General features: G+C 41.9%; 1 protein-coding gene across 1 annotated transcript; it reads left to right on the top strand.

The window, feature by feature from the left end:
* The first annotated feature begins 2,025 nt into the window (after positions 1-2,025).
* kcnq3 (potassium voltage-gated channel, KQT-like subfamily, member 3) lies at positions 2,026-25,477 on the top strand. Its single transcript, XM_071524758.1, has 15 exons — positions 2,026-2,033; positions 2,507-2,597; positions 2,848-2,974; positions 4,004-4,176; positions 5,879-6,052; positions 7,567-7,677; positions 8,484-8,579; positions 9,787-9,885; positions 10,754-10,776; positions 17,100-17,302; positions 18,129-18,234; positions 21,910-22,041; positions 23,218-23,313; positions 23,862-23,946; positions 24,704-25,477. The coding sequence occupies exons 1-15, from the start codon at positions 2,026-2,028 to the stop codon at positions 25,475-25,477; spliced, it is 2,298 nt and encodes a 765-aa protein (XP_071380859.1).
* Positions 25,478-26,644: the final 1,167 nt, after the last annotated feature.

Below are 26,644 nucleotides of genomic sequence, written 5' to 3'. Positions count from 1 at the left end.
CAACAGTGGTTAACCTAAAATGCAAAGTCTAGGCTACTGTCCTTCTTGGGTACAAGGGGCTTCTGTGACTTAGCACATTTGCTGGCGGCGGCCATATTGAAAGTCCTCAGCTCTTGGGCACCGGCGGCTATGAACGGCTGACAGTGTTTCTAAACATACAACTTGTCCGTCTCTACAGAAATTAATAGACATGGTTAATTTCTGTGCTGTTTTTGGGACTGCATTTTCCACTGATAAATCTGATTGATTTTGTGTTTAATGTCAGCTTGTTAGCTAGCTAACAATAGTATCTGGTCAGCTAACCATCACTGTCTTGTTGTTAACACATCTGATTAGTACACTAGTTAATAAGCAAGCTAACAAAGCCAAAAACTGAGCTGACTCTTCTCAAGCTACAACTCTTCATGTTTTGGAGTAGAGACTAGGGCTAAAGACAAGACAGTTTACTGTGTCACATTTGGATATATTTTTCAGATATCTCTTCTAGCCTGGTTGTTATATATTTAGCCTAAATTTGTGTACAGCTAATTCTCCAATGGACCTCCATGATGGTGCCAGATGTGGTTTGCTAGCAGATTTGAGATGCAACTGTGTATTTTCAGGCTACTAGTTGCTTATGAAGATGCAATCTAGTAGGCTAACTTAAGCTTTTCTCAACCTACAACTCAGAGTGTTTTGGAGTAGAGACTAGGGCTAAAGACAAGACAGTTTACTGTGTAACAGTAACCTACATTTGGAAACAAATCCACCTTATAACACTATTCACTTTTACTGAGAACGTTACTGAATGGATCTACAGCCACACCACAACAAGCTGACTCAGCTGCTCTCTGTCTCTAGCTGCTTGATACAGATTTAGACTTTGTTTGAGTACAGCTAATTCTCCAGCAGACCTCCATGATGGCGCCAGACTGGTTGCTGGGAGATTTGTGACGCAACTGCAATGTCTCTGAAAAGATACTAATGCTAAACCTAAGTGGTTTTACCCTTATTGTCGTAAATAGCAGAGAGAATTGGCTTGTTCACTGAAAACACTGAACCGAGAAAACCGATAACAAACAAAAACAGATAACAGTCTAATGCAATAACATGGCCATTCTTCTGTCTGCAGCACTAATTTGGCTAAAATTAGTCGTCAGCTGAGCAGATATCATGCGTGAGTCAGTGCTAACCAGGGACTGGAACAGGAAGAGAAAATAAGAGCAAAACAGTGAAGATTTGTGTATATATTTGAATTAAAACACAAGGATCTTGCTTAAAAGAATATCATGCTGTGTGAGTGATGGTCATTTCCAACCAACCTCATATTCATTTAGGAAAAAAAGAGAGAATCCATTCTGTACACATTTTTACAGACCAGAGACCGTATCAACTATCTTAAACAGTACCATTATTTGTGATTTTTCTAGATGATATATCTCTTTCTAAATGGCTCATATCTCATTTTTGAATGAAAATCTTGTATTTTAAATAGTTTCAGTGAGCTGCATTAAAGGGCCGCTTCACCACAAGCAAAACCCAAACCCAAGCTGATTTATTATGCAGATAATCTCACACATATCCCAAAAACTGTAAACAGCCTTGTGTTGCACTGAGTTTGGCTCCAGGCCTCCTGGATCCTGTTAGCTTCCCTCAGGACACACAACGTCAACCTGCAGCCACAGGCCAGAGACACTGATAAATGGGTTATATGGCGTTTTATTTTGTACCCTATGATACACTCTCCTTTTATGGGAGACTTTTTATGATGTTTTCTTTGCTTTTCAAGGAGCCAAAGCAAGTGTTTAAGGAAAATGATATTGATTTATATATGAATATGAAGTAACACTGATAAATGTTTGATTTCTTTAGTTTTGTGGCTAAATATAGGCACTATATCACTTGATAATTTTGCTCCATGGTACCTTCTTGCTTTACAAATGGAGCTGATTGTTTTCTTTAGTTTTCTCAGAAATCTGTTCTACACAACACTAGATATGAAGTGACATTAATAAATGGTTGATTTATTTAGCTGTGTTATCCGCCATGGTCCAGTGCTGTTCACTGTTGGAGAATAATGTTTTTTCTCTGTTTTTGGAGAACACAAATGCATTTTGTTTCATGCAAAAGCAAACTGTGTTATTTCAAAAAGAGATATCCCCAGAAGAGAGTATTAAATGATTACTGTACTGCAGCAGTGCCTTGGAAGAAACCTTGACTTGTCATTTCTACTCACAGTAGAGGCTTAGCTCTATCTAGTGGCGAGTTTCAGACACTGCATCAAGGTGGAATATGGGAAGGGAAATAAAGGCAATATGTCTGTTGTGTTTATGAAGTCCTTTTTTAATCTCACCTGCACAAACTTTCTGTGTTTCATCATGGTGCAAGTAACTAAACTAAAACTCAATGAAAACTAGTGCAGACTTTTAAAGAGTCGGCTCAATTTTCTTGCCAGCAATCCTCAGCTACTGGCCTAAGCTGCTGGTCACACTGTGTACTAAACTGTCTTTATTTTCTGTGTCTGCAGGTTTTTAATTGTGCTGGGATGTTTGATACTGGCCATACTGACGACATTCAAGGAGCACGAAAAGGTTTCTGCACACTGGCTGGTTATACTGGTGAGCTGACTGGGATTTGTTTGTTATTGTGAATTGTCTCTTTTCAGTTGAATCCTTTGTCTTTCTGTTGCCTTGTGAAGCGTTTTAAGACTAGAATAATGCTTTAAAATACGTTTAATTGATCAAGTTTGTTTTGTATATCAAATTCACTTAACTTCACTTTATTCTCTCAGTCACTTTCAACGGATTAATTTTCTCACTGCTGAGTGTCACCGAATGTTAACACTGACACGTTGTTCGATGCGCCCAGGAAACCTTCACCATCTTCATCTTCGGAGCGGAGTTTGCACTGAGGATCTGGGCGGCGGGCTGCTGCTGTCGCTACAAAGGATGGAGGGGGAGACTGAAATTCGCTCGCAAACCCCTGTGCATTTTAGGTAAGGAGGAGGAAGAATGTAAATAATATGAACAGTAAGTAAACCTACCCTTCACAGCTCAGTGGCTCATCCACTAAACAGCAAATGGTTTGTTATATAATGTGTAAACTGAGTAAGGGAGTAATGGAGTAAGGGATTCAGATTTACAGAGAAATGTACATTAAACACATAAGGCAGGACCACTTGTACTGACATTGAATACTGTGTATACTGTAGTACAAGGCACAATTTCTTCCACACAACTCTGGGGCTACCAGTGTTAAAGGGGCACTAAGTAATATGTGACTTTTATCGCCCTCTGTTGGCGAACAGTAGGAATTGCAACAACATTGATAAAATCGATACAATAACAAAAATGAATGGCAAAATGACAAAAATGACAAATAAAATAAACATTTTCACAATAGAGAGGAGTAAGCTAACTCCAGCAGAAACGTGTAGTGAAGAGCTGATACATCATGCTAAATCCTGGGATGATAACACTTCTTTGACATTTGCTTTTTTGGCTTGAGAATGAGGCTTTTTATCTTTCATAGCTGAAATCTTCTGTCGCTCTAACACCATCTTCCATCACTGAGCAGGTGAAAATGTGAGTGGTTGGGGGGGATTGGGAGTGCCTTGAAATTCCGGTGGGCAGGGAGTTTTAGTTCTGATTCTGTTTTGAAAGCCAAGTAATCGTTGAGTCATTGGTAATGATTGATAACCCCGTCAACCCCCGCAGATATATTATGTTCATTTTGTGCTCTGGGACAGGAAACATCTTACTCATTGCCCCTTTAAGTAGGCACTCAGTTATGGTACAGTAAGGCACTTTGGATAAAAGCGTCCACCAAATTGCACATGACGTCTTACAGCCAAATCTCATTAGTGGTGCTTTAACAGTCTCTTCATGTGCAGTCGGCCCTCGTTAGCTCTAATTCCATAACTCTTCCAGACTTGTTCATCAGCTCATAAAGTGCCTGATAACTTCTGGGGTCAGACTCATTAAAGATAAGATGAATGTTTTGTATTTTCTCTTCTGTATCTCAGACATCTTTGTGCTGATTGCCTCGGTGCCGGTGGTGGCGGTGCGTAACCAGGGCAACGTGCTGGCCACGTCCCTGCGCAGCCTGCGCTTCCTGCAGATCCTGCGGATGCTGCGCATGGACCGGAGAGGAGGAACCTGGAAACTGCTGGGCTCCGCCATCTACGCACACAGTAAGGTAGGGATGGATTAACACACTTTAATACTACTACTACTACTACTACTACTACTACTACTACTGGTGAGTCCAGCTGTCTTTGGATGGATCGCTCACTCACTGCTGTTTGTGAGAAAGTTTGTATTTCGCTCAGAAGTTTTTTGAAAGTTTGTATTTCGCTCAGAAGTTTTTTGAAAGTTTGTATTTCGCTCAGAAGTTTTTTGAAAGTTTGTATTTTGCTCAGAAGTTTTTTAAAAGCTCATATGTCACTCTGACGGTTTTTGAAAGTTTGTATTTTTCCTGCTGAAGTTTTGATTCGTCACTTCCACTGACCGTACCCGACACCAAAATTTAATTTGGACAAACGAGGACGAATCTACAACGTCTCAATTCAGCGGATGGGACGCTCTTCTCTGTTGCAGTTCCATGTCAGATTCTGGCTGAATGTTACATTAAAATCTTCTCATTTTACATTTATCATCTTATCATCTTTAAAACCAATTCTAAACCAACTGTAACCAGTGAACCTTTAGAATAGATCCAGTCAGTTAACTGCACCAAGGCTGCCAGACTGGAACAATTCTTCAGCTTTGTTTGTACTTTATACTGTGTTTAGTCTACTATCATACTGTACTGCTTGTCTGCACTGTATGGGAGGTCCTGTTCCAGTTTGTGCTGCACCTAGTCAATCCTGTAGCTGTTTTGTAATGTGTCAGCACCAATTAACCAGGTCAAATTCCTTGAGCACACATTGTACTTGGCGTATGAAAGCGATTCTGATTAAGAAACATATGAGTTCCCTCATTTCCGGCGAGAGGATAGTTGTAATTTTTTGGATTTTAAATTTTTTAGGGATTTAGAGGGCTCAGCAGTTTTGTCACACATACAAATTTCCCCGGAGGGTCAGAGGTCAAGGGGTTCAGTGTCTTGCTCAAAGGCACGTTGACAGGCATGTTGCTGCTGCGGGGATCAAACCTGTGACCTTACAGTTACGGGACGGTCTCAGTTGCCACCAGGCTGCCCAGTTGCTACTATAACACAGTATTACAGCCATTAAAGGGAAGCAGGTGTCTTCCGTTTAAAAGTCACTCGAGAGAGGATGCATTGATTCCTATCAGAGCGCTATTGATCTTGCTAATCTCTACTGGAAGTGTGTGTTTATGCGTGTTTATGTGTGTGTGTGTGTGTGTGTGTGTGTGTGTGTGTGTGCATGTGTGTATGTAAAATTGTCTGTTTGTGAACGTGTGTGCTATCTCGTGGCCAATGGTAATTAGGGCTGCACAATATTGACAAATAATTACATTGTGATTATTTTGCTGAATATTGCAATTGCGATATAAATTGCAATACAGTATACAGAGAGTTATTTCAGTATTTTAGATTTTTCAGCAAACAAGAAACTTTTTTAATGAAAAACTGAGATGTTGTTGCTTAAGGTTTGCTACAATTAAAGTTTTTTTTTACAATGTGCAATTAATTTCTAGGCCAGAAATTGGGCTCAGCACCAGAAAACCATGTTTTGAAGTCCAATCTGAGCAGCCAACACACTGATAAAATAATTGCAGCCTCATGCGATTTGGAAATTGAAGTAGTTCATATTGCAATTGTAATTTTTTTTAGATTAATTGTGCAGCCCTACTGGTGATGCAATTAATTTAGATGGAGGCAAATAAAACATTTTAAATGTGTGTGTGTGTGTGTGTGTGCGTGTGTGTGCGTGCAGGAGCTGATCACAGCCTGGTACATCGGCTTCCTGTCCCTGATCCTGGCCTCCTTCCTGGTCTACCTGGTGGAGAAGGACGACGTCTCCATGGAGATGATGAACCCCGACAACCCCACCGCCCAGCCCAAGGCCCAGGACTTCGACACCTACGCCGACGCACTGTGGTGGGGGCTGGTACGTAACACCGCAGGCTGCTGGAGACTTCAGCCAGTGGCAAGGTGCAGGGAGCGGACAAGAAACAAAGAAGAAGAAGAAGAAGAAGAAGAAGAAATTCCAGCAACTTTTGCAGTGCTGAGAACAAAGATTTAGTCGTAAAACCAAAGCATTTCACCCTTGACACACCCTGATGTCACGAAACGTATTGATTTTTACTGATAAATCTTTGTTCTTTATTCCAAGTGCTGCAAGTTTTTTCTAGAATTTCCTCTTCCCCTTTGTTGTGGTGCTTAAAATTGGAATGGTCCCAGTCTCCTGAAGGCAGCGTAGCACTGAGGAAGCCTGTGGAGACTAAGATAATCCTCATACAATCATTCCCTCCGCCTGCAAAGTTGGAAGGAGGTTATGTTTTCACCCCTCTGCCTGTCTGTTTCTTACCAAGATATCTCAAAAAGTTACAAACACAGCCTATGAAAAACTTATATATGGGTATCTATTTCACGTTTATGATGTACATGTTATATTTCTGTGTAATCTCATCTCATGTTATTTTGTTTTATTTATATTTTTTTCATTATTTTCAATTTATTTCACTTGTCATGTTATTATCCGGGTCATGTGACTGCCTCCCATTGGCTGTTGCTATTATATAGGTGAGGCCACACCCGTGTTGTCTGTGTTTAAAGCCCTGGAGAAGACCTACAGTGGTCGAAACATGTTGGCTTTTTTAATGATTTAGCCACTACAATAAAGGCGTTTTAAATATTTTTTTCCCTCGTGGTTATATTTTTATATTTGGAGTGCCTGGATTGTCCTTTTGTAAGTTACAAACACATTTGGATGAAATTTGGTGGACAGGTCGCTCTTGACTAGGGCTGCATAACGATTATTTTCATTGTCGATTAATCTGTCGATTATTTTCTCGATTAATCGATTAGTTGTTTGGTCTATAAAATGTCAGAAAATGGTGAAAAATGTGGATCAGTGTTTCCCAAAGCCCAAGATGACGTCCTCAAATGTCTTGTTTTGTCCACAACCCAAAGATATTCAGTTTACTGTCATAGAGGAGGAAAGAAACCAGAAAATATTCACATTTAAAAAATTACTCAAACCGATTAATCGATTAATCGTTGCAGCACTACTCTTGACCAAAGGATCAGTTTCGATTTGATCAATTCGATTTTGGTGGTGATCCAGATCTGGGATTTCCACCACTTTTAGCCATAACTATCATGCTGCAATCATCTTTAGTCTAGACTGGGGGACGTCTGTCTCTAATAGTAGCCTGTCTTTAACACTGTGTGTTCATTGAAACAAAGCCCAGCTCAGTAATGGAAGTTTTACAGTAAATAAAATAAATAGATTTATGTGGTTTTGTGTGGTTCCATATATGAATGAACTGCCATGAATCAGAGTATCACTACAGACAGAATTCACCTGCTTTTAAGACAAACTCTAAGTGAACTTCTTTGCAAGTAAACTGCCAGTTTTCTACTCATGTATCTGGTAACCTTCATGTGTCCTGTTTGCAGATCACCCTGACCACCATCGGTTACGGGGACAAAACCCCAAAGACCTGGGCTGGGAGACTGTTAGCCGGCACTTTTGCTCTGATCGGAGTGTCCTTCTTCGCTTTGCCTGCAGTGAGTATCCTCTCCTGCTGCTGCTTCATCCTCACTGCAATACTGAATTTAGATAATTTTAACAGACTCTGTTGCTGATGTTTAACTGTGGACATTTTTGGTAATTTTACCAAGAAGGTGTGATTGTAACTTGTATTGGGACTTAATGTTGCTGAAAACATCTCTAGAATGTTTACACTTAACTTATAGGGATGAATCCCCACATCAAGGAATTTATTTGAAATAAGATGTCCACTAAATGTCTAAATGGTCTTAAGACCTATTATACAGTCATAATTATATTTTAGATGATGCATTCCCAGCTCAGATTGAATAGATCAGTGAACTTAAGGGAGCAATTCTTTATAAAGTCAAAAATAGATGTACCAGTTTAGAACAAAACCGTTCTATTCTATGAGAACAAAACATGTATTTGCAGATTATTTAGGAAGGTCATGGGTTTTGCCACTGACATCTGCTCTACTGTGTGTTTAGCTAGCTAACCATAGTATCTGGTCAGCTAACTATCACTTGTTATCTCTTGTTGTTAACACGTCTGATTTGGCAAGCATCTAATGTAGTGGTGATGAGCAGTTGCATGTTAACATTATTTGCTTTGCAAAGTTGTCACTCTGGATTGTTAGCTAGCTATCAAAGCCAAAAAACAACTGTTCTCACCCCTTGTTAGCCAGGAACAGAGGACCTCCATCATGGCTGCCAGAAGGCACATTGCATCAGCTGGAAGTCCTCTATTAATAAATTCCATGTGGTATGCACAGTATGTAATTCAGTGGAAACAGTGCGGTCTGATGTGTTTGTGTCTGCAGGGGATCCTGGGTTCAGGCTTGGCTCTGAAGGTGCAGGAGCAGCACAGACAGAAGCACTTTGAGAAGCGCAGACATCCAGCCGCCGGGCTCATCCAGGTGAGACAGCAGCTACACCCGAACACCTGAGAACAACAAAAACACCTGAGAACAACAGCAACACCTGAGAACAACAGCAACACCTGAACAACACCTGAGAACAACAACAACACCTGAGAACAACAGCAACACCTGAGAACAACAGCAACACCTGAGAACAACAGCAACACCTGAACAACACCTGAGAACAACAACAACACCTGAGAACAACAGCAACACCTGAGAACAACAGCAACACCTGAACAACACCTGAGAACAACAGCAACACCTGAGCTGTCACAGTGACATCAAAAGCTTCTCACACCTGTGTGGCAGTTGCATATCAAATTCAGATTGTGGCTAATGATTTCAGGAATTCTAGGAATGAAATTCTGAGTAAAAACAATGTTAAAGTTGATGTTAATGTTGAAAGACTTTACACACTTTTTTTTGCCCCAGGATGCCAGATGAGGATAAAACTTCAGCAAGAATAATTCAATCACATTCCTACTGCTACAGCTTTAATGAAATTATTTTGCTGGCATTTGATTGTTATATTTGTGAGTTATTTATGATTGTAAAGTTCTAGTGTGGTGGGATTAATGTTTAGAGCATTAACAAAGAATATGGTTTGACTATGGTTTTATCATCTTGTGTAAAGGGAAGTTCAGCGTCTCTTTGCTTTTAAGAGGTAATTTACAGTCTGAGCACTATAACATTAATCAGAATTATTGATCAAAACTGAAAACCTGAGAGCAGACATGATGATGGCAGGCAGCTGTAGCATCCTGCATTAATGGAAATGTCAGAACATCAGGGGCTCTAGGACAGCGCCCTGCGGGACTCCAGTCATGATGATGTGAATATGAGACTGATATCACAGCAGCAGGGGGCTTTCAGGGTGCTGAAATCAAATCAAATCACTGAAACAAACTACATTTTTCCTCATGTGTCCCTGAAAGGACATTGTTATCTTTCCGTATTGAAACCGAGGGGCGCAGACAGGTGGAAGCTTGCTAGCTCTTCCTATTTTTCTCAAAGAGGAATGCTTACAATGTTAAATACAAATGTAGATTTTTTTCTCTCCCAAAGAAACAGCTGTCTGGTGAAGAAAAGAAAAATATCTAACTAAAATTCACAATGTCGAAGTACCCGTTAAATTGCAAGTGACATTATTTGCTGCATTGGCACTATTTCACTAATGTTCTTTTTATGTATTTTTGTACAGTCTGCCTGGCGATACTATGCCACCAATCCAATCAGGGAAGACCTTATTGCCACGTGGAGATTCTATGAAACTGTCATCTCTCTTCCCTGTTTCAGGCAAGTGAACTCAACAAAACCCTTCTACTATGGCATTCCATACATGTGCTGTTTCATAGTCCTCCATGCACTGCATTTATACATTTAAGTTATTTGAACATGAATTCTGATGTTTTGTGTTTGTTCTTTTGTTCTGTTATGAATTTATGTTGGTGCCAATCATGCTTTTTCCCCAACTTTTTATTCATTTTCTTTAGTTTGCATGCTTATCATTAACGTGAACCGAAGTCAGTGGTTTCCATGGAAAGCTGGATGCTGCGAACCAAAACAGCATTTTATCTCTGAGGTATAACAGATGTCAAACGTTCATACCTGCAGGGCCTGGTTTCCCAAAAGCATCTTGGTACAAAGAACATCTTACCCAGTGTCACTAAGTTCATCTTACTGTCGAGAGGCTTTTGGGAAACTGGACTCTGTTTTGTTTAGACTGTTTACACTGTAAATCTGTGTTGTTAATGCAGTTCTTTTATTGGTTGGAATGGGCCAAAACTGAAATGAAATAATCACCATATTTCACCAGAAGAGTTTCATTCCAAAATAAGATCCACCAACTGAAAGAAAAGTGTCCTTCTCTAAATGGACAAAATGATGTACAACACAACAGTAATCTAAGTCCTTAAAAATCTGCTTTTACCAAGTGGATTTTTTTTTTTTTTTTTAGATATTGAACAGCTAATTTAAAGAAAAGGACATGCAGCGTTTTGGAATGGAACTCTTCACTTCTTCAAATGGATAACAGTAATGATGTGAAGTGTGGCCTGATGGAGTTACGGGATTTGTCTTTTTACTTTTAGGGATTATTGCAGGATGTTCACAGCTGTGCTCTGTAAGCTTGTTAATTTTGTACTTCATCTCTCTGCATCCAAAGGAAGGATCATTTGGAGGGTATGGCAAGGTAGGTCACTGTTCTTTGATCTGCAGCAGAGATAAATCACACAGAGTTCTGCCCAGAGTAAAGGATTTTCTGATGGCGTTTTAATTAGCTCTACAAGCTCAAAAGACTAATGAAGGTTTCCTAGAATATCCCCCGTCCGCTTTTAAATAGCTTCCTATATTAATTCACAACTCAAATCAATCTCTCGGCGAAGCACTGGCTAATGGCCGTGGTAAATATGCGTTTCGTGATATAAAACTCCCACATGTCTCGCTCTTTAATGGCGCTGCCTTTCAAATCAGCCACTTTCATGACATTTAGGTTGAGAGATTTTTTTTAGAAACCTATTAGTGAGTCCATTAGTTATGTTTCAATTATGAATGACAGTTTAGATCGGATAATTAGGACCCAAGATGGGGTCTTTTTGGTTTGGTGATTTTCTTTTTTTCCACCGTGCCGAGGGATATTAACGCGTCTCTACATCAAAACGTGTCATTAAAATCTGACAGAGGGTAGAGGGTGATTGATTTGTGATAGCGATTCATCTCATCTTCATGGGCTGCTGGGACGATGTCATTGGTCCATCGCCTTAATCAATTCACTGTCTTCTTCTACTGTTACTTTGTGGGAGAGGCTGAGCAGATACAGACAAGGCATTTTATTTTTGTCAGAGAGTGAAAGTGAAGTGTAATCTGTGAATAAGTGAATATCTTAAAATATAGAGGATCCAGTCTGTAAAAGTGTGATCATTTTGTCAACCACAAATTTAAGTTTCCTATTATCCATCAGAATGAATCATAGTTTGTTTTAATTTTGAGTTATCAATCTTTTTGTAAGAGTAGGTTTTCACCGGGTGGAGATCTAATTTAGGAATGAAAATTTTCCAGCAGGCTTTGCAGTTAAGCGCCTGAACTTCAAAATCTATCTTTATTAAAACAATTTCTTCATGGTGGCTTTGACCCTTGAACTCCTTACTATGTTCTGCTTATTGTAGTGTTGGTTTAGGAATTCAAGCTTTCAGCTGTCGTGCTCAATAGCTGCTGTATGTTTCCATCCAACTGTCAAGCTAATTTTACGCAAACTTTTGAAATGCTGCTGCAAAAAAAAAAAAAAGCAAATTGAGAGTGTTTCCATCAGTTGGTTCCATCAGCTGGATAAATAGGCTTCACCAAACTGAATACTCATAGCACTATTTATCACATAATTTCTTTAGCGTTGAAAACTGCCACAAGCGAGTGAGCTTAAAAACTTTTCCCACTCAGTTTTTTGTTAAATTTGATACATTTTGCATAAAATTTGCATAATTTGCATAAAATTACCTGTACAAATTACCTACACAAAGTGTTTTGGATAAGATCGTCACCTAAACACACTGAGGTCACTCCCTGCATGCAACCATCCATGACCTAAAATGGAAAGGTAAATATAAATCAGGACTTTGGAAATGACCATTGCGGCTATCTGGAAGCGTTCTCGGTCTAGTTCAGTTGTGGGCGATCGACATAAAGCCGTCAGTTCTCTCTCTCTCCTCCCCCTCCTCTTCCTCCTCCTCCTCCTCCTCCCTGCCGGCTGCTGGGCCACAGTGCAGCTCTGCTCCGACGCCTCCTGGCCTTCACTAAGCCATGTTCAACACGCAGGATAGAGTTACTGCTGCTAAATGCTACTGGGCAGCAACAACAAGGGGGGAGAGAGAGAGAGAGAGAGAGACAGAGAGAGAGAGAGAGAGAGAGAGAGAGAGAGAGACCTGATTAATTTCACTTGCATGCTTTGGCAATATTGTTTGTTTTCTAAACTGCCATGCCAATAAAGCATGTTCAACTGAATCAAATTGAATTAAGAAATACAGAGGGAAGGAGAGGAAGAGAGAGAACCAGGGAGAAAAAAGGGGGCAGAGAGAGAGAGAGAGAGAGGGAGAGAGAGAGAGAGAGAGAGACCAGTGAAGGGGGAGTGAGGGAGAGAGTGACAGAGGGCAAGGAAGAGAGAGAGAGAGAGAGAGAGACAGAGAAATAACAATAAATTCCAAATCAAGCTAGAACTGTTATGGATTCCTAAGTTTCACAATTTTAATTTAATAAGGTATTCACATATTGTTTGTGTTCTTTTGTATTTTATTAATTCTGCATAAACACATGAATATGTAATTATTTTACTCAAAATTATATTGTTGTTGTTCATATAACATTCTTTTGTGTATCTTTTATATATATATTTTTATGTATTTTTTTATGTATATACACTGACACTGTCATTCGTGCCAATAAAGCATTTTGAGTGACGTAGAGAGGGAGGAAGGAGAAGAAAGGGAATGGGAAGGACAGACAGAGAGAAAAGGAGGAGAGAGAGGGAAGGAGAGAGAAAATGTGAAAGAGAGGGAGAGAGAAGATAAAAAGAGGAGAGAGAGAGAGCACAAGAGAGGGACAGAGAGAGAAAGAGAGAGTGACAAAGAGGAGAAAAAGAGAAGATGGAGCGAAAGAGAGGAGGAGAGATAGTGAGCGAAAATAGCAACAGAAAGAGACAAGATAGAGAGAGAATGACAAAGAAAAGGAAGGAGAGAGAGAGGGAGAGAAACAGAGGGGGAGAGAGAACTTTCATGCCAATAAAGCGAATTGAATTGAATTGAATTGAATTGAATTGAGAAGGAAAAAGAGAGAGAGAGGGTGAGTGAGATAGCATAGAAAGAGAGTGACAGAGGGAGGGAGAGATGGAGAGAGACAGATGGGAAAGCAGAGAGAGAGAGAGAGAGAGAGAGAGAGAGAAAGAAAGGCAGAGAGGGTGGAAGAAAAAAGAGAGATGAGAGAAAGGCATAGAGTGAGAGAAAACAAGAAAGAGAGACGGAGAGGTAGAGAGAGAGAGAGAGAGAGAAACAGAGCGAAAAAGAAAGGGAAAGAGAGAGGGTGGGAGAAAAAAACAGAAATTAGAAAAAGACAGAGAGAGAGATAAAAAGAAAGATAGAAAGAGAGGTAGACAGAGAGAGAGAGGTAGACAGAGAGAGAGAGAGAGAGAGAGAGAGGGTGGGAGAAAGAAGAGAAATGAGGAAAAAGCAGCGAGAGAAAACAAAGATATAGAGAGGAAGGATAGAGAGAGAGAGAGGTAGAGAGAAAGAGAGGGAGGGAGAGAGAGGTAGAGAGAGAGAAAGAGAGAGAGAGAGAGAGGGGGGTAGACAGAGAGAGAGAGGGGTGGGAGAAAAAAGAGAAATGAGGAAAAAGCAGTGAGAGAAAACAAGAAAGATATATAGAGGAAGGATAGAGAGAGGTAGGGAGAGAGAGAGAAAGAGAGGGAGAGAGAGGTAGAGAGAGAGAGGGAGGGAGAGAGAGGTAGAGAGAGGGAGGTAGAGAGAAAGAGAGGGAGGGAGAGAGAGGTAGACAGAGAGAGAGCGAGAAAGAGAGGTAGACAGAGAGAGGGTGGGAGAAAAAAGAGAGAAAACAAGAAAGATATAGAGAGGAAGGATAGAGAGAGAGGGAGGGAGGGAGGGAGGGAGGGAGGGAGAGAGAGAGGGAGGTAGAAAGAGAGAGAGAGAGGAAGAGAGGTAGACAGAGAGAGAGAGGGTGGGAGAAAAAAGAGAGAGAGAGAGAAAACAAGAAAGATATAGAGAGGAAGGATAGAGAGAGGTAGAGAGAGAGAGAGAGAGAGAAAGAGAGGGAGGTAGAGAGAAAGAGAGAGAGGTAGAGAGAGAGAGAGAGAGCTGGTCCTGGTGCACTCATACGATCACATGGTGGGAAATTAGTGGGCTGACATTATCTGGTTGGCTCAGAGCAGCAGGTGGACGACCGCCAGGCTTTCAGCACTCTGATGTCCAACCAGAGAGCGATAACAACCTACAGTATGTAGGGGTGTGTGTGTGTGTGTGTGTGTGTGTGTGTGTGTGTGTGTGTGTTTGTGTATGGGGGGTATTTCCCAAAACCAACAGCCAATCAGCTTTGATTTCCACAACACTGCACCGTGCGATATTGGACCCTTTATCTCCAGTTTTATTTTTCCAGTGTTGTCTGTTCGGCACAATGGAGAGAGAAAATTACATCATAACTGAGAGTCGATTGTGCGTGTGTGTGTGTGTGTGGGTGTGTGTGTGTGTGTGTGTGTGTGTGTGTGTGTGTGTGTGTGTTTTTGTTTTGCTATCCTTGTGAGAACCAGTTAAGAGTTCTAGACCTGCAGAAGTGAGGACATTTTTCGTGAAGTGAGGTCAGGGTTAGTTTAGGATTAGGATTTTGGGTTTAGAGTTAAAATATTAGGGATTAGGTTTGGGTGGGGATTAAAGTTAGGTTACTTTAGGATTAGGATTTGGGATTAGGGTTAAGGTTAGAATTAGGATCATGTTTTGGTGGGGGGTAAGGGTTAAGGTAAGGCATGTAGCGGTGAGGATTAAGTTTAGGGTGAGAGGTTGAGGAATGAATGTTGGCAAAGGCAGGTCCTCACAAGTATAGCAAAGCCAAATGTGTGTGTGTGTGTGTGTGTGTGTCTTGGAAAGGCAGAGCTGTGGGAGTTAAGGAGCGTTTTTTGTTTTTTTTCCCCTCTCTGTTGTGTGTCGCCCCGTTTAAACCGAGAGCCGCAGGATAATCGCGTCTAATTTTCTCGTCTTTATTCGGCCGGAGGAGCGGTCAGAAAGAGATTCTCTCTTCCCTTAAAGCTTCCTATTCTCCGGCCTCTCAGCGCCGTAATCTGCCGGCCCTATTCTGCCCCGAGGCCACATAGAGGAGCATATTGTCTGTCCGCTGTGGGAGCAAAGTCGCCGAGAACGCCCCACGTTTCAGGGGCCTCGTTCGGCTCCGGTTACCCCGCCTCTCTCCCTCCTCCAAGGCACACAGGAGTCTTATTTTACTCAGGGAGCGCTCTCTCTCTTTGTGCTGCCAAATATTGTCGGCCGCGTCGGACAATAAAGGAGACCGATCTCCTCGCAGCGCTTTGAGGCTTCCTTACGCCCGGGGCGGTGGCATCGTTACTGTGAGGCAGCAGACTGTGAAGACTTTAACTCCTCTGTTAGAGGGACAGGGCCGAGAAGAGGGACAGTCCTTTATTATTTTGTGGAGTAAGACAAACACGAAACTAACTAAGAAAACTGTAGGTTTGCCTTGAACTTAATGCACGTAAAGCCATACAGGCAAACAAAATGCTTCAAGCAGAATTAAGCAGCAGAGGTGGAGACTCGAGTCACGTGACTTGGACTCGACTCGTCATAGTTTCATTTGCTTGAGACTTGACTTGATGCATGAAGAGAAGACCTGAGACTTGACTTGACTTGGGTTCTGCTGACTTGGGACTCGACTCTGACTTGTACTCTGATGACTTGAAAAGGTTTCTAAAGTCTTGACTTGAGATCTTGTGTTTGTGTAAATGACTTAGATTGAAAGTGATGAGATTTGTTCCAGCAGACGACTGAATTTAAATGCTGCTTTCTGAATTTGTATGGAATGATTGAATGTATTGAAGTTGAAACTGATTATAGAAATCAAACTCATGATGCTCTTACCAAGTTTTTATCCTATTAAAACCATATTGCATTGAAAAGTCCTAGATATTTAGTTTTCTTTAAGATATTGAATTGATACTGGACTCTTGATTTGTTCTGACTTGACTTGCTCTTCTACATTTAGACTTGAGACTTGACTTGAGACTTGTGTCTCAAGACTTGAGACTGACTTGGGACTCCTGACTGTAAGCACATGGCAAATCCACAGCGTTTACGCCCATTGACATTATCGCTAAGATCTACAGCTGTACACACACAAGAGTATTGATTAGGGATGGGACAATACCCAGTATTACTATATATCGCAATAAAAAGCAATAACGATTATCACACCGCCCCAATCTTTATTACTGTGACCACCGTGATAAGCAGCGACTTGTTGGAAGCCCTCTAAAAATACTTTATTGTAGATGCTGTTGGATGGATTTTTGTTATGTTCAAAAACACCTGTAGAGTTTTTATGACCTAAACCAGCATTTTATACTTTTGTTTCTTAAGAAAAAAGTCAAACATTTTACATACATTTTTTTGTTTACATATTACATATTTAAGGTTTTCATCTTATTAATAATTATCGGGATAATATTATATATTGAGATAATTTTGACCAAGATAATCGTACTATGAAATCTTCATATCAGCACAGGTGTAGTCTTGATGAAACAGTCATCTGTATTTCAGAGAAATACTCAACAGCTGATTGATGAGCATGTGCAGACACATGTTAGCCTGCATCCTTCAAAATAAAATTCTGTGCTTCAATCCACATACAATTCTTCCAAAATGTACAATGCCCTGCTCATAATATAGCGCAACAACATCACACTACTACACATGCAGTTCAGCTCACATCCTGTCTCTCCTCTCTTTCCCACTTCAGCCAAAAACTGAGTTTACTCGAGCGCGTTCGCCTCCCCAACACGCGGCCGCTGGCCGGGACGGGCAGGAAGATGACCGCGGGAAACCCCGACTCCATCGAGGAAAGCCCGTCCAAGGAGCCCAAACCCGCCGGCTTCAGTAACCGGGAACGCTTCCGCACCGCCTTCCGCATGAAGGCCTACACACTCCGCCAGAGCTCCGAGGGTACGGAGGGTCGGAAAACACCATGACTCACTCTGAGGCTGAGTTGTCCTGTATCGCTTAATTTGGAGGCGGTTATCCTCATATCAAATGTCTATTAAAAAGAAAACATGGGGTCACATTCGAAGATGAGAATACTTTTAAAGTGATGTTGAACTTTGGCAGTACCTTGGGTTGTGTGGCTTTACTTTTTTTCACCCATTTACAATTATTGGTAAATGTATTCTCTTCAGTCATCAGCATAAGTTTCCTCTGACTGATTTTGGTGTTCCACTTACTGAAAGGTTTAATGAACATAAAGAAAGAGATTCACTTAAAAACAGATCAGCAGCATGACTAGTTTTTTATATATTGTCAGAATCTGCTTTGTTGTTGTTCCTTTATGTGCAAGAAGTGATTTTCAAACTGTTCCTCCAGACAATGGCAGTGAATGGAAAGAGAAAAAAACACAATTCTCCAGTCTCCTCTACCGGAGCAACAGATCACAGAATCACTGATTTTGGGGTTTTATCATGGAGGAAGAGACACAACCCAAGACTCTACCAGAGTTCAACAGCACCTTAAGCTTAAAAAACACCCTCAAGTCAAGTGCGAGCTGTAATAACAAATGACATCTCTCTTTTGATTTGTGTTTCCTCATTTCATAAATGTTAAAAAAGGACGTGTCATCTGTGTGTCTAGTTTGAGGACATCACACATTTATGCGAATAGCGTATGTTGCATCAACAGCTGTTGCAATTGAAAATGACACATCCTTTGCGAGAGTGTAGGATCCAACTCCATGTTTGGATGGTTTGTAATGAGAGATTGTTGTGTTTTCTCCTGACAGACGCTGGAGCGCTGGCAGATCCAGCCTTAGAGGACAGGGGTTTCCCCCCGGACATCCTCCTGGAGGAGATGATCCCGACTCTGAAACTGGTCATCAGGGCCGTCAGGTCAGTGGCTTTAGGCACATTAAGAGAGCTGCTGAACTTGAAACATACACTTTGTGGATGTTGGTTCTTCTTTGAGCATGCATGCTGTCTTTCAGCCCTGCCCTGCTTCACATTAATACAGGTCTAGTCCACACTAATCCAGATACATTTGAAAATCTTTATTCCTCCATTTTGGCCTTCCATCCACACCAAGCCGGCATTTTCAACCACTGAAAACGGAGCTTTCCGAAAAACGCTCTCCCAAGTGGATAAATTTGAAAATGCCGGTTTTGTGTTGTAGTGTGGATGGGGTAAACGGGGCTTTTGTGTGATTGTCATGTGATCCATCCAGGCTATATCACCTGTTTCAAGGTGCCTCAAGGAATGTTGGTTGTGGCTGGAGAGCCGCCCCAAAACCCAAACTCCCTCGCATAACCTGAAGTAGAGAAGAACAACTCTACCGTGACACTTTTTCACTTTATGATTTAGGCATTTTTTAAGAAACTGAACTTGCTAACGGACTTCGTTCTTCGCGATCGCTCTGCTCGCCTTGCTCAAGGGCCCTCTGCCTCAACAGCAGTTACTGAGGAAGGTATAATCCCAGATTGAACTGGCCATCTTTCAGTCACAAACCCTTCTCTAACCTTTAGCCTACTGCCACCCAACACGCAGCTGATTCAACATACAGCACAGAACAGTAAAAAGTTAAATGTTTGTACCACATGAACTTGAGATGAGCCTCACTAAATTAGTCAGTTGGCTGGAACCTTATGGGAACTTGGAAAGTGGTTTCTCTCAGTAATCTATCTGGAAAATAAACCATTAGACCACTGTATCTAGGTTATAGCTGAAACTGTTTGTGGGAGCTGTTTCTTAAACTTTCCCAATTCTTTCAGGATTGAGACTATTATTCTCTTCTGTGGTATACACTGATAAATCATAAATCGACAAAAAATTGACCAAAATGGACCTAGTTTGGATGACTCGTCAATTGACTGGGAAGACATTTATTCTGCTGTTTTGAAATTGAAAAAGTATCAGGATTTGGTGCAACACTGTAAAAATGGTAAACTCCCTACCATAGATATTATCACCAATGGATGGTTACTGCAGAAGCATGTTTCTGTGTGAGAGACGATGGAAACCAGAGACTGGGAACAGAAACTCTGAAGCCACACATGCTGACAGCGTGTCGGTAAATCTATATTACCACACCCTTGACATAATGCAGGAACTCAATCTAGCATGAGGGCCTACGAGATGAGTGATTAACCCTGTGAAAGTGTTGCTTCCTTCCACGCTATTATTTTGGGGGTGAATGGATCTGTGAATGGGACGCCCAGGCCTGCAGGGTTTTAGTTTCAGGACAGGACTCGTTGCCGCTCCAGCACCCGCTCACTATGGGAAGTGTCGAGTTCAAGTCGGGCTGAAAGTGGGTTTCTGTGTTGAGCGGGACAAAAGACGCAGCCTGGCGAGCGGCGGGGCAGCCTGGTGGTTAGAGGGACTTTAGTGTAACAGAAGGGTTTCAGGTTTGATCCCTGCAACAGCCATGTGTCCTTGAGCAAGACCCTGAACCCCCACCAGCTCATTACAAGTCACTCTGGGTAACATCAGCTAAATGCATAAAGTCTGGACAGGTTTTCACACTCAAGTTAGTCATCTGGCACCTTGTTGTCTGACTTTTGATGCACCTAAACCAACCACTTTAACATTTTACAAGCTGTCATCAAGCCCAGATTTTTGTGGGGGAAAAAGGAAGGTTGCACTGAACAACAGGATAAACTGAGGTGGTGGGAAAGAGCTGGCTGCACTTGGTATTCACAGTGGGGTGTGTAGACGGAGTTCGCCGCTAAAATCAAGTGCAAAAGGCACCCGGTGGGTGTTGCTTGCATATTTTACAACCAAAATTCCTTACTTCAGCAGCTATGTGTGGTGTAGACACAAAACATGTTGGCACAAGAATAGAAAAGCATGATAAGATAAATCAAGCGTAGCCTGTTTTAATATAAAGTGCTGACTCCGGCTACCCAGGCCAGTGTAGGTGTAAACTGGTGGAAATTACAAGTGGACCCACTGCTCCATGCGATTTCACTGATTGCCACACCTTCAACCAGAGAGGAGGAACTAATCAGTGAAATCACCTGCTGTAGTCTTTGGTTGGAATGAAAACCCTCCATGGCCAGAGGTGGGATGTAACAAAGTTAAAATACTTCATTACTGTACTTAAGTAAGATTTTCAAGTATCTGTACTTTACTCAAGTTTCTTTCACTGAAGACTTTTTACTTTTACTCACTACATTTCAAAAGAAAAATCTGTACTTTCTACTCACTACATTTTCAAAACAGACTTGTTACTCTCAGGAAATCATCAACTGATTTTATTAAAAAAAAAATATTTTCAGTATCAGCCGACTTCCATCCCGGAAGCAGCTGATCAAGAGCCAGATGTGATTGGCTGCTTGTTCAACAAAGCGACACCAAAAAGGAAGGAAAGGGACAGAGAGAGAGAAGCAACACGAAGAAGAGAGAAGCAACAAGAGAGAGAATTAACGTTAGTGAATTCAGCTGCTAGGGTTCAGGTTCCTGATCTGAGCTGCAGACTCTTTCTCATCTGGGATTCAGAGGAACGCTCAACAGAAAACCAATTTAGAACATTAGAAATGACTTTTTTAGAGAACGACTTTTACTTTTATACTTTAAGTAAATTTAAGTCCACGTACTTTTATACTTTGACTTGAGTAAAGGATTTGAAATGGTACTTTAACTTGAGTAGGGAATTTGTGTACTTCTACCACCTCTGTCCATGGCACACAGTTGAATAGCCCTGACCTAAAGTTTAGTGAAGTTGGTTTGTGACTGGAAAAAATACCTGTGTGGGATAAATGAGAAACAGTCATGTCACTGAGCAACCTCTGTCGAGGTGAACAAGGCAATTTATCCCGCAGTCTTTTACTAAGCTGCTCCAGTGGAGCTGCTTGGTAAAAGACTGGTTGTACCGGTCAGCTCCCAGGCGGGAATGTGTTGGAACTGTATGAAGGTGAAGCAGGGTGTTGCTGGAAAAGAGCAAAGTTCAGACATTTACCAGGATAAGTAAAGGTTGAAAAGGAAATAAAACAGCAGGGTGCTTCCTTGAATGGGCAGCAGGTACATAGGGATGAACAAGTGCAATCCTTTATCCATTAAAGACTGATCTTTGTTTACTTGGCATTAAACATTTTTGACATACAGGTTCCTGTATACTTATTGCACTTTGCAAATGATGTGATTCTGATCGTTCACTGACTTCTGATATTGGTGTTTCATTTTGTTCAATTTTCCAGCCTTTCACTACCTGTTAAGTTTATCCTTTCTGTCAAAAACATCTCCTTTAAATCCTCAAATTCATAGTCTCATCAAAATGTATGTCATGCAGCCAGAATGCACAAAGCGATGGGAAGTTTGATTATGTATTTGTAGAGTCATAAGTATAGTCTGCCCTTTCTGCCCTACATGAGGTCCTGTTGTCTTTGTACCATGTGTGTCAGTTGTCTCTGGACTGTGGAACTCTGAAGTTGTCAATATGTCCCTTCACCAGTGTCACCAAGACAAATTCATGTTTATGTATTGGACTTGGTGAAGTAGTGATTCTGATTATTTCACTCCTAATTCTCTCACTTTAATGGCCAAAGTCTTGAATCTAAATCCTCTGTCTCACAGGATCATGAAATTCCTCCTGAACAAGAAGCGGTTTAAGGAAACTCTGAGGCCTTACGATGTCAAGGACGTGATCGAGCAGTACTCTGCTGGCCACCTGGACATGCTCTGCAGAATCAAATACCTCCAGACAAGGTAAGCAGGGACGCTAAGGGGAGCGTATCTATGTTCCCAGGGTCCTGTGTTCCCAGGGTCCTGTGTTCCCAGGGTCCTACGTTCCCAGGGTCCTATGTTCCCAGGGTCCTGTGTTCCCAGGGTCCTAAGTTCCCCAGTTCTACATATGTGCTCTCCCAGGGTCCTACATTCCCAGGGTCCTATGTTCCCAGGGTCCTACGTTCCCAGGGTCCTACGTTCCCAGGGTCCTATGTTCCCAGGGTCCTGTGTTCCCAGGGTCCTATGTTCCCCAGTTCTACATATGTGCTCTCCCAGGGTCCTATGTTCCCAGGGTCCTATGTCTAACCCTAACTCTAACCCTAACTAACCATATTAAGCAAATACAGAGCTGGGGAACATCTTTTTGAGGTTCCCATTATGTGCCATATAAATCTGGGGAACATAGGACCCTGGGAACATAGGAATGACTTCATGCTAAGGACCAGGAAGTCTTTTGCACACCTGAGTTAGAAGGTGATTATCGAATCCAAGAACGGCAAGTTGATTCTTGTTTTCCTTTTGGAGAAGGTTCTCCCCAAGTTGTCATTGAGAGAACAAACTTCTCAAGAACATCTTGACAGTTTGTGATGGACTGTGTGTTACAGTTGTTCATTATACCAGCTGATCCAGCCGGCTCTGGACTATAGACTGTAGGGCTGTTTAGAAGTGTTGCGTGGTTCCAATTTGTTCTCATCAGTCTCACCAAGTCTTCATCCAATGCATCCTTGGTTGGCAAGTAAACCTCTGGAATCTTTATCCGTCCTCCGTCCTCGGTTTTCTTTTGTTTTGAAATTGTATTTCGGCCTTTAGATATACGTCATTACGTCAAACGTGTCATGGAGGAAAAAAAGTAAAGATTTATTCTATGAAAACTGATGTGTTTTGGCTCATAGCCCTCAGCAGGGTGGTGAAGACTATTATAACCAAATCAGTTGGTTAAATATAATATTACCTTTTTCAACTGTCAATGCCCTTTGGTTGTCAGAATAATGAAGACTAAGATAGACTAAATACTTTTCAATAAAAAATCATAAGTAAAATTACAATGGTTTAATTTGATCATGTTTTTCGCATCACTGCTTAATTTTCTGCTCAAGTATTGACAAATCTCATGTGATATCTCAGATGTAAATACCTTGTTTGTCTCGTTCTTTACAGGATCGACATGATTCTTGCCCCTGGACCCCCCCTCACCCCGAAAAACAAGAAAACTCAGAAAACGCCCTTTGCCTATCCACCCAATCAGTCACCCAGGTACTGTCACACTGATCCCAGAAACACACTATCAACATAATAAAATACTATGCAGTACTACTGTAATACAACACTGGCTGAAATAATAATGCTAATGAAATAATAATAAAGATAATAATGATAATAATAATATTGTCACACTCCTGTGAATTCTTCGAATTATTATCATTATTATTATTAGCATTAGTATTAGCATTAGCATAATAATAATGATAATAATAATATTGTCACACTACTGTGAATTCTTCTACTTATTATTATTAGCATTCATATTAGCATTAGCATAATAATAATAATTATACTAATAATATTTCACACTACTGTGAATTCTACTTCTTCTTTTTATTAGCATTAGTATTAGCATTAGCATTGTTGTTATTGTTGTTATTATTTATTACATAACATATTCTATTATTATTAATAAATAATTTCTATAATAATTAACACTCTATCTTTCCAAAGCATTTCCTGTGTCCAGGTGATTTTTTTGTTTATTCTATAATGATAAAATATGCAGTCCAACGCCACTCAGTGTCCCTGTGTTCCAGACATGAGTCCTACCTTGCCAAAGCCTCAATGCCAGATGCTGAAGACCAAAGCATGATGGGTAGATTTGTCAGAGTGGAGAGACAGGTGAGGCTTGAAAACATGAAGCTATTGTTATGTTTGGTTATTAGAAATGTCAGGACACCAAAAGTAAATTCTAATAGATTTGATAATTTATTCATCCAGATGCAAGAGTGAGATTTTGTTTGGACAGTCCGATGTTGATGCTCAACTATCAGCTGACAAAATGTAGATGTTCAACAAAGTGTCATTTGCTTCATCTCTGTAACCCTAACCCATGTAACCCTAAACCTGACCTGACCCTAACATTAACCCTAACCCAGACACTGAGTATCTATAGACTATTTTTCACACTATTGTATCACCTGAGACTCAGTAGACTTCTTAGTTACACATTATAGTCACTTTATAATAAGTTGAGTGTCAGCATTGGAGTATCCAAATAGTACTAGAAAGTGGTAAGAGTACTAAAACATCCTACTACTTAGAAGTACTATTACTTTGCTGATATTTTAGCAGAAGTAAACCTAAATCCCATTGGGTAGTGTCAAAAGTTGACATTTTGGAGATACAAGGTTTTCATGCGACAGTGTGCAAATACCATTCATGGTTTGTTTTATATAGTTCAGTGTGTGTGGGGTTTGCCACACAGGAGCAATGCAAATGAGTTTAGACAATCACAAGAAAGTCAGTTTTGTATATTTTTCTGATGCAATGAACCTGAAACAATGTGAATGCAGCAAACCCCACCCATCTGCTACTGCAAGCAAGTGAAATCAAACACCGCTCTAGATAATCCAGTTGTGATGCATCTGTCCTGCAGGTGGAGGACATGGAGAAGAAGCTGGACTTCCTGGTGGACATGCACATCCAGCACACCGAGCACCTGCAGGTGGACTCCGCCGGCGCCGCCCACATGACCATGGAGCCCCTCGACCCGACGGGGGGCACCGAGATCCGCCGCGTTTTCTTCAACTACGCCGAGGCGTTCCCGCACATGTCGTACCAGGTGCCTGTCAGCAAGCTCAACCCCTACTACAGCTACCACAAGGAGCCGAGCGGTGCTGCGGCCAGAGGAGGAGGAGGAGGAGGAAGAGGAGGAGAGGGGGCGGGGCTTCCAGGGAGGAGCCACGTACCTCCAGATCACCAAGTCCACCGACACCACCCGCCGGGCGCCATCCCCACCTACACCGAGCGTCCCACGGTGTTGCCCATCAGCTCCCTGCAGGACTACCAGGCGGGGGACGGGCAGTACCTGGAGCACCTGTCGGTGGGGCCGGGCAGGACCACAGGGGGGCGGGGGGGCGGCGACACGCCGCTCTCCATGCTGTCGGTGAACCACGAGGAGCTGGAGCGCTCGCCCAGCGGCTTCAGCATCTCCGGGGAGCGGGAGGGCGAGGAGGGGGAGGAGCTGTCGGCGGGGGCCGGGGGGGCGAGCGGGGAGGCCGGCCGGACCAGGGACAGGCCCAGACCCAGCTACCTGGCCGAGGGGGAGACGGACACGGACACGGACCCCTTCACGCCCAGCGGGGGGCCCATGCCGCTCTCCTCCACGGGGGAGGGCTTCGCCGACACGGTGTGGAACACGCCGCCCTGAGAGCCTCGTCCCGCCCGACCACACGCACCCCGACTTTACATGAATTTGAGCCCTTAATCAAACCCACGCCTCTAAGCCCGGTTCCGTTTGGGTCGAACCCAAACCTCTGGACTGAAATTACACAATTCAGAGGAAACCTGGGTGTAATCGGCCTGAGCAGACGAGGTGTTGGACTGAATCTACGTTGCTTTACACCGCCGCCCACCTGACCAGCCTGGCGCCCACAGAGCCATGGCATCAGACTGCCCCGACACACACAGAAAAAAAGGGAAACCAGACAGTTTGTATAGTAAAACTCTGTACAGCGCACTCTTCGCAAAAATTTAGCTAAAATAAAAAACATTAATATACATATATACACCCAAAAGCTTTATCGCTGCAAAGCAAACCGCACTGCATGTAACGCATGCGATTTTTAGTGTAGACACTGCAGAGGTCAGGATTATCAGGAAACGGAAAAAGAGATTGAATGGATACATATAATTGCTATGCCATTTTGTAACACTTATTTTTTTATATGAATACATTTTCATTGTTTTTGCATGGTTTGCATGATAATGCACCATTTTGGGGGGATGGTTGGAGGTGGATAATGGAACCAAAAGTCTCCTGTCTCATTGTTTTGTATGCTGCGTGTTGTTTGATGATTGCTGGGTGTGTGTTTCTGAGTGTGTGTGTGTGTGTGTGCGTGTGTGTGAGAAAGAGAGGGTGAGAGAGAAAATGAGAGGGACTCACATTGGTTGGTTGCTGGTTGTTGTGTTTCACCGTTTTCTGCTGTTCTCATGTTGTAAGTTGTTGGAGGATTTGTTCTATCCAGAACTTTGTCGTCAGATCGACTCATTAATATTTTACGGTATATTTCTTAATTTTGCATACCACTGTGCTTTTGGGTTGTATGTCACAAGTTATGCATACTAACTTTCCACTTACACTTAACAAAGACACCGAATTTGACACAGAATTTGAAACACTAAATCTTGGCTGCTTTGCTGGCACATGAATTCAGGGATATAAAACACCTTTGAAGTCTTTGATTTATAACGGTCGCTGAGCGTCTCGCTACTGATGCGACTGTTGAGTCAGTTGACCAGTTGACCAGTTGAAGTCCTTGGATTTTACATGGAGACACCATGAATTACAACATCAAAGCAAATAGTGGCTAAAATA

The sequence above is a fragment of the Centroberyx affinis genome, unplaced genomic scaffold (genome assembly GCF_046629955.1).
Source record: "Centroberyx affinis isolate AG114_WGS23_722 - 3 ecotype Tasmania unplaced genomic scaffold, CSIRO-AGI_Caff_v1 ptg001230l_1, whole genome shotgun sequence".
NCBI lineage: Eukaryota > Metazoa > Chordata > Actinopteri > Beryciformes > Berycidae > Centroberyx > Centroberyx affinis.
The sequence above is the reverse complement of the archived record's forward strand: the minus strand, read 5'-3'. Positions and strand labels throughout refer to the sequence as shown.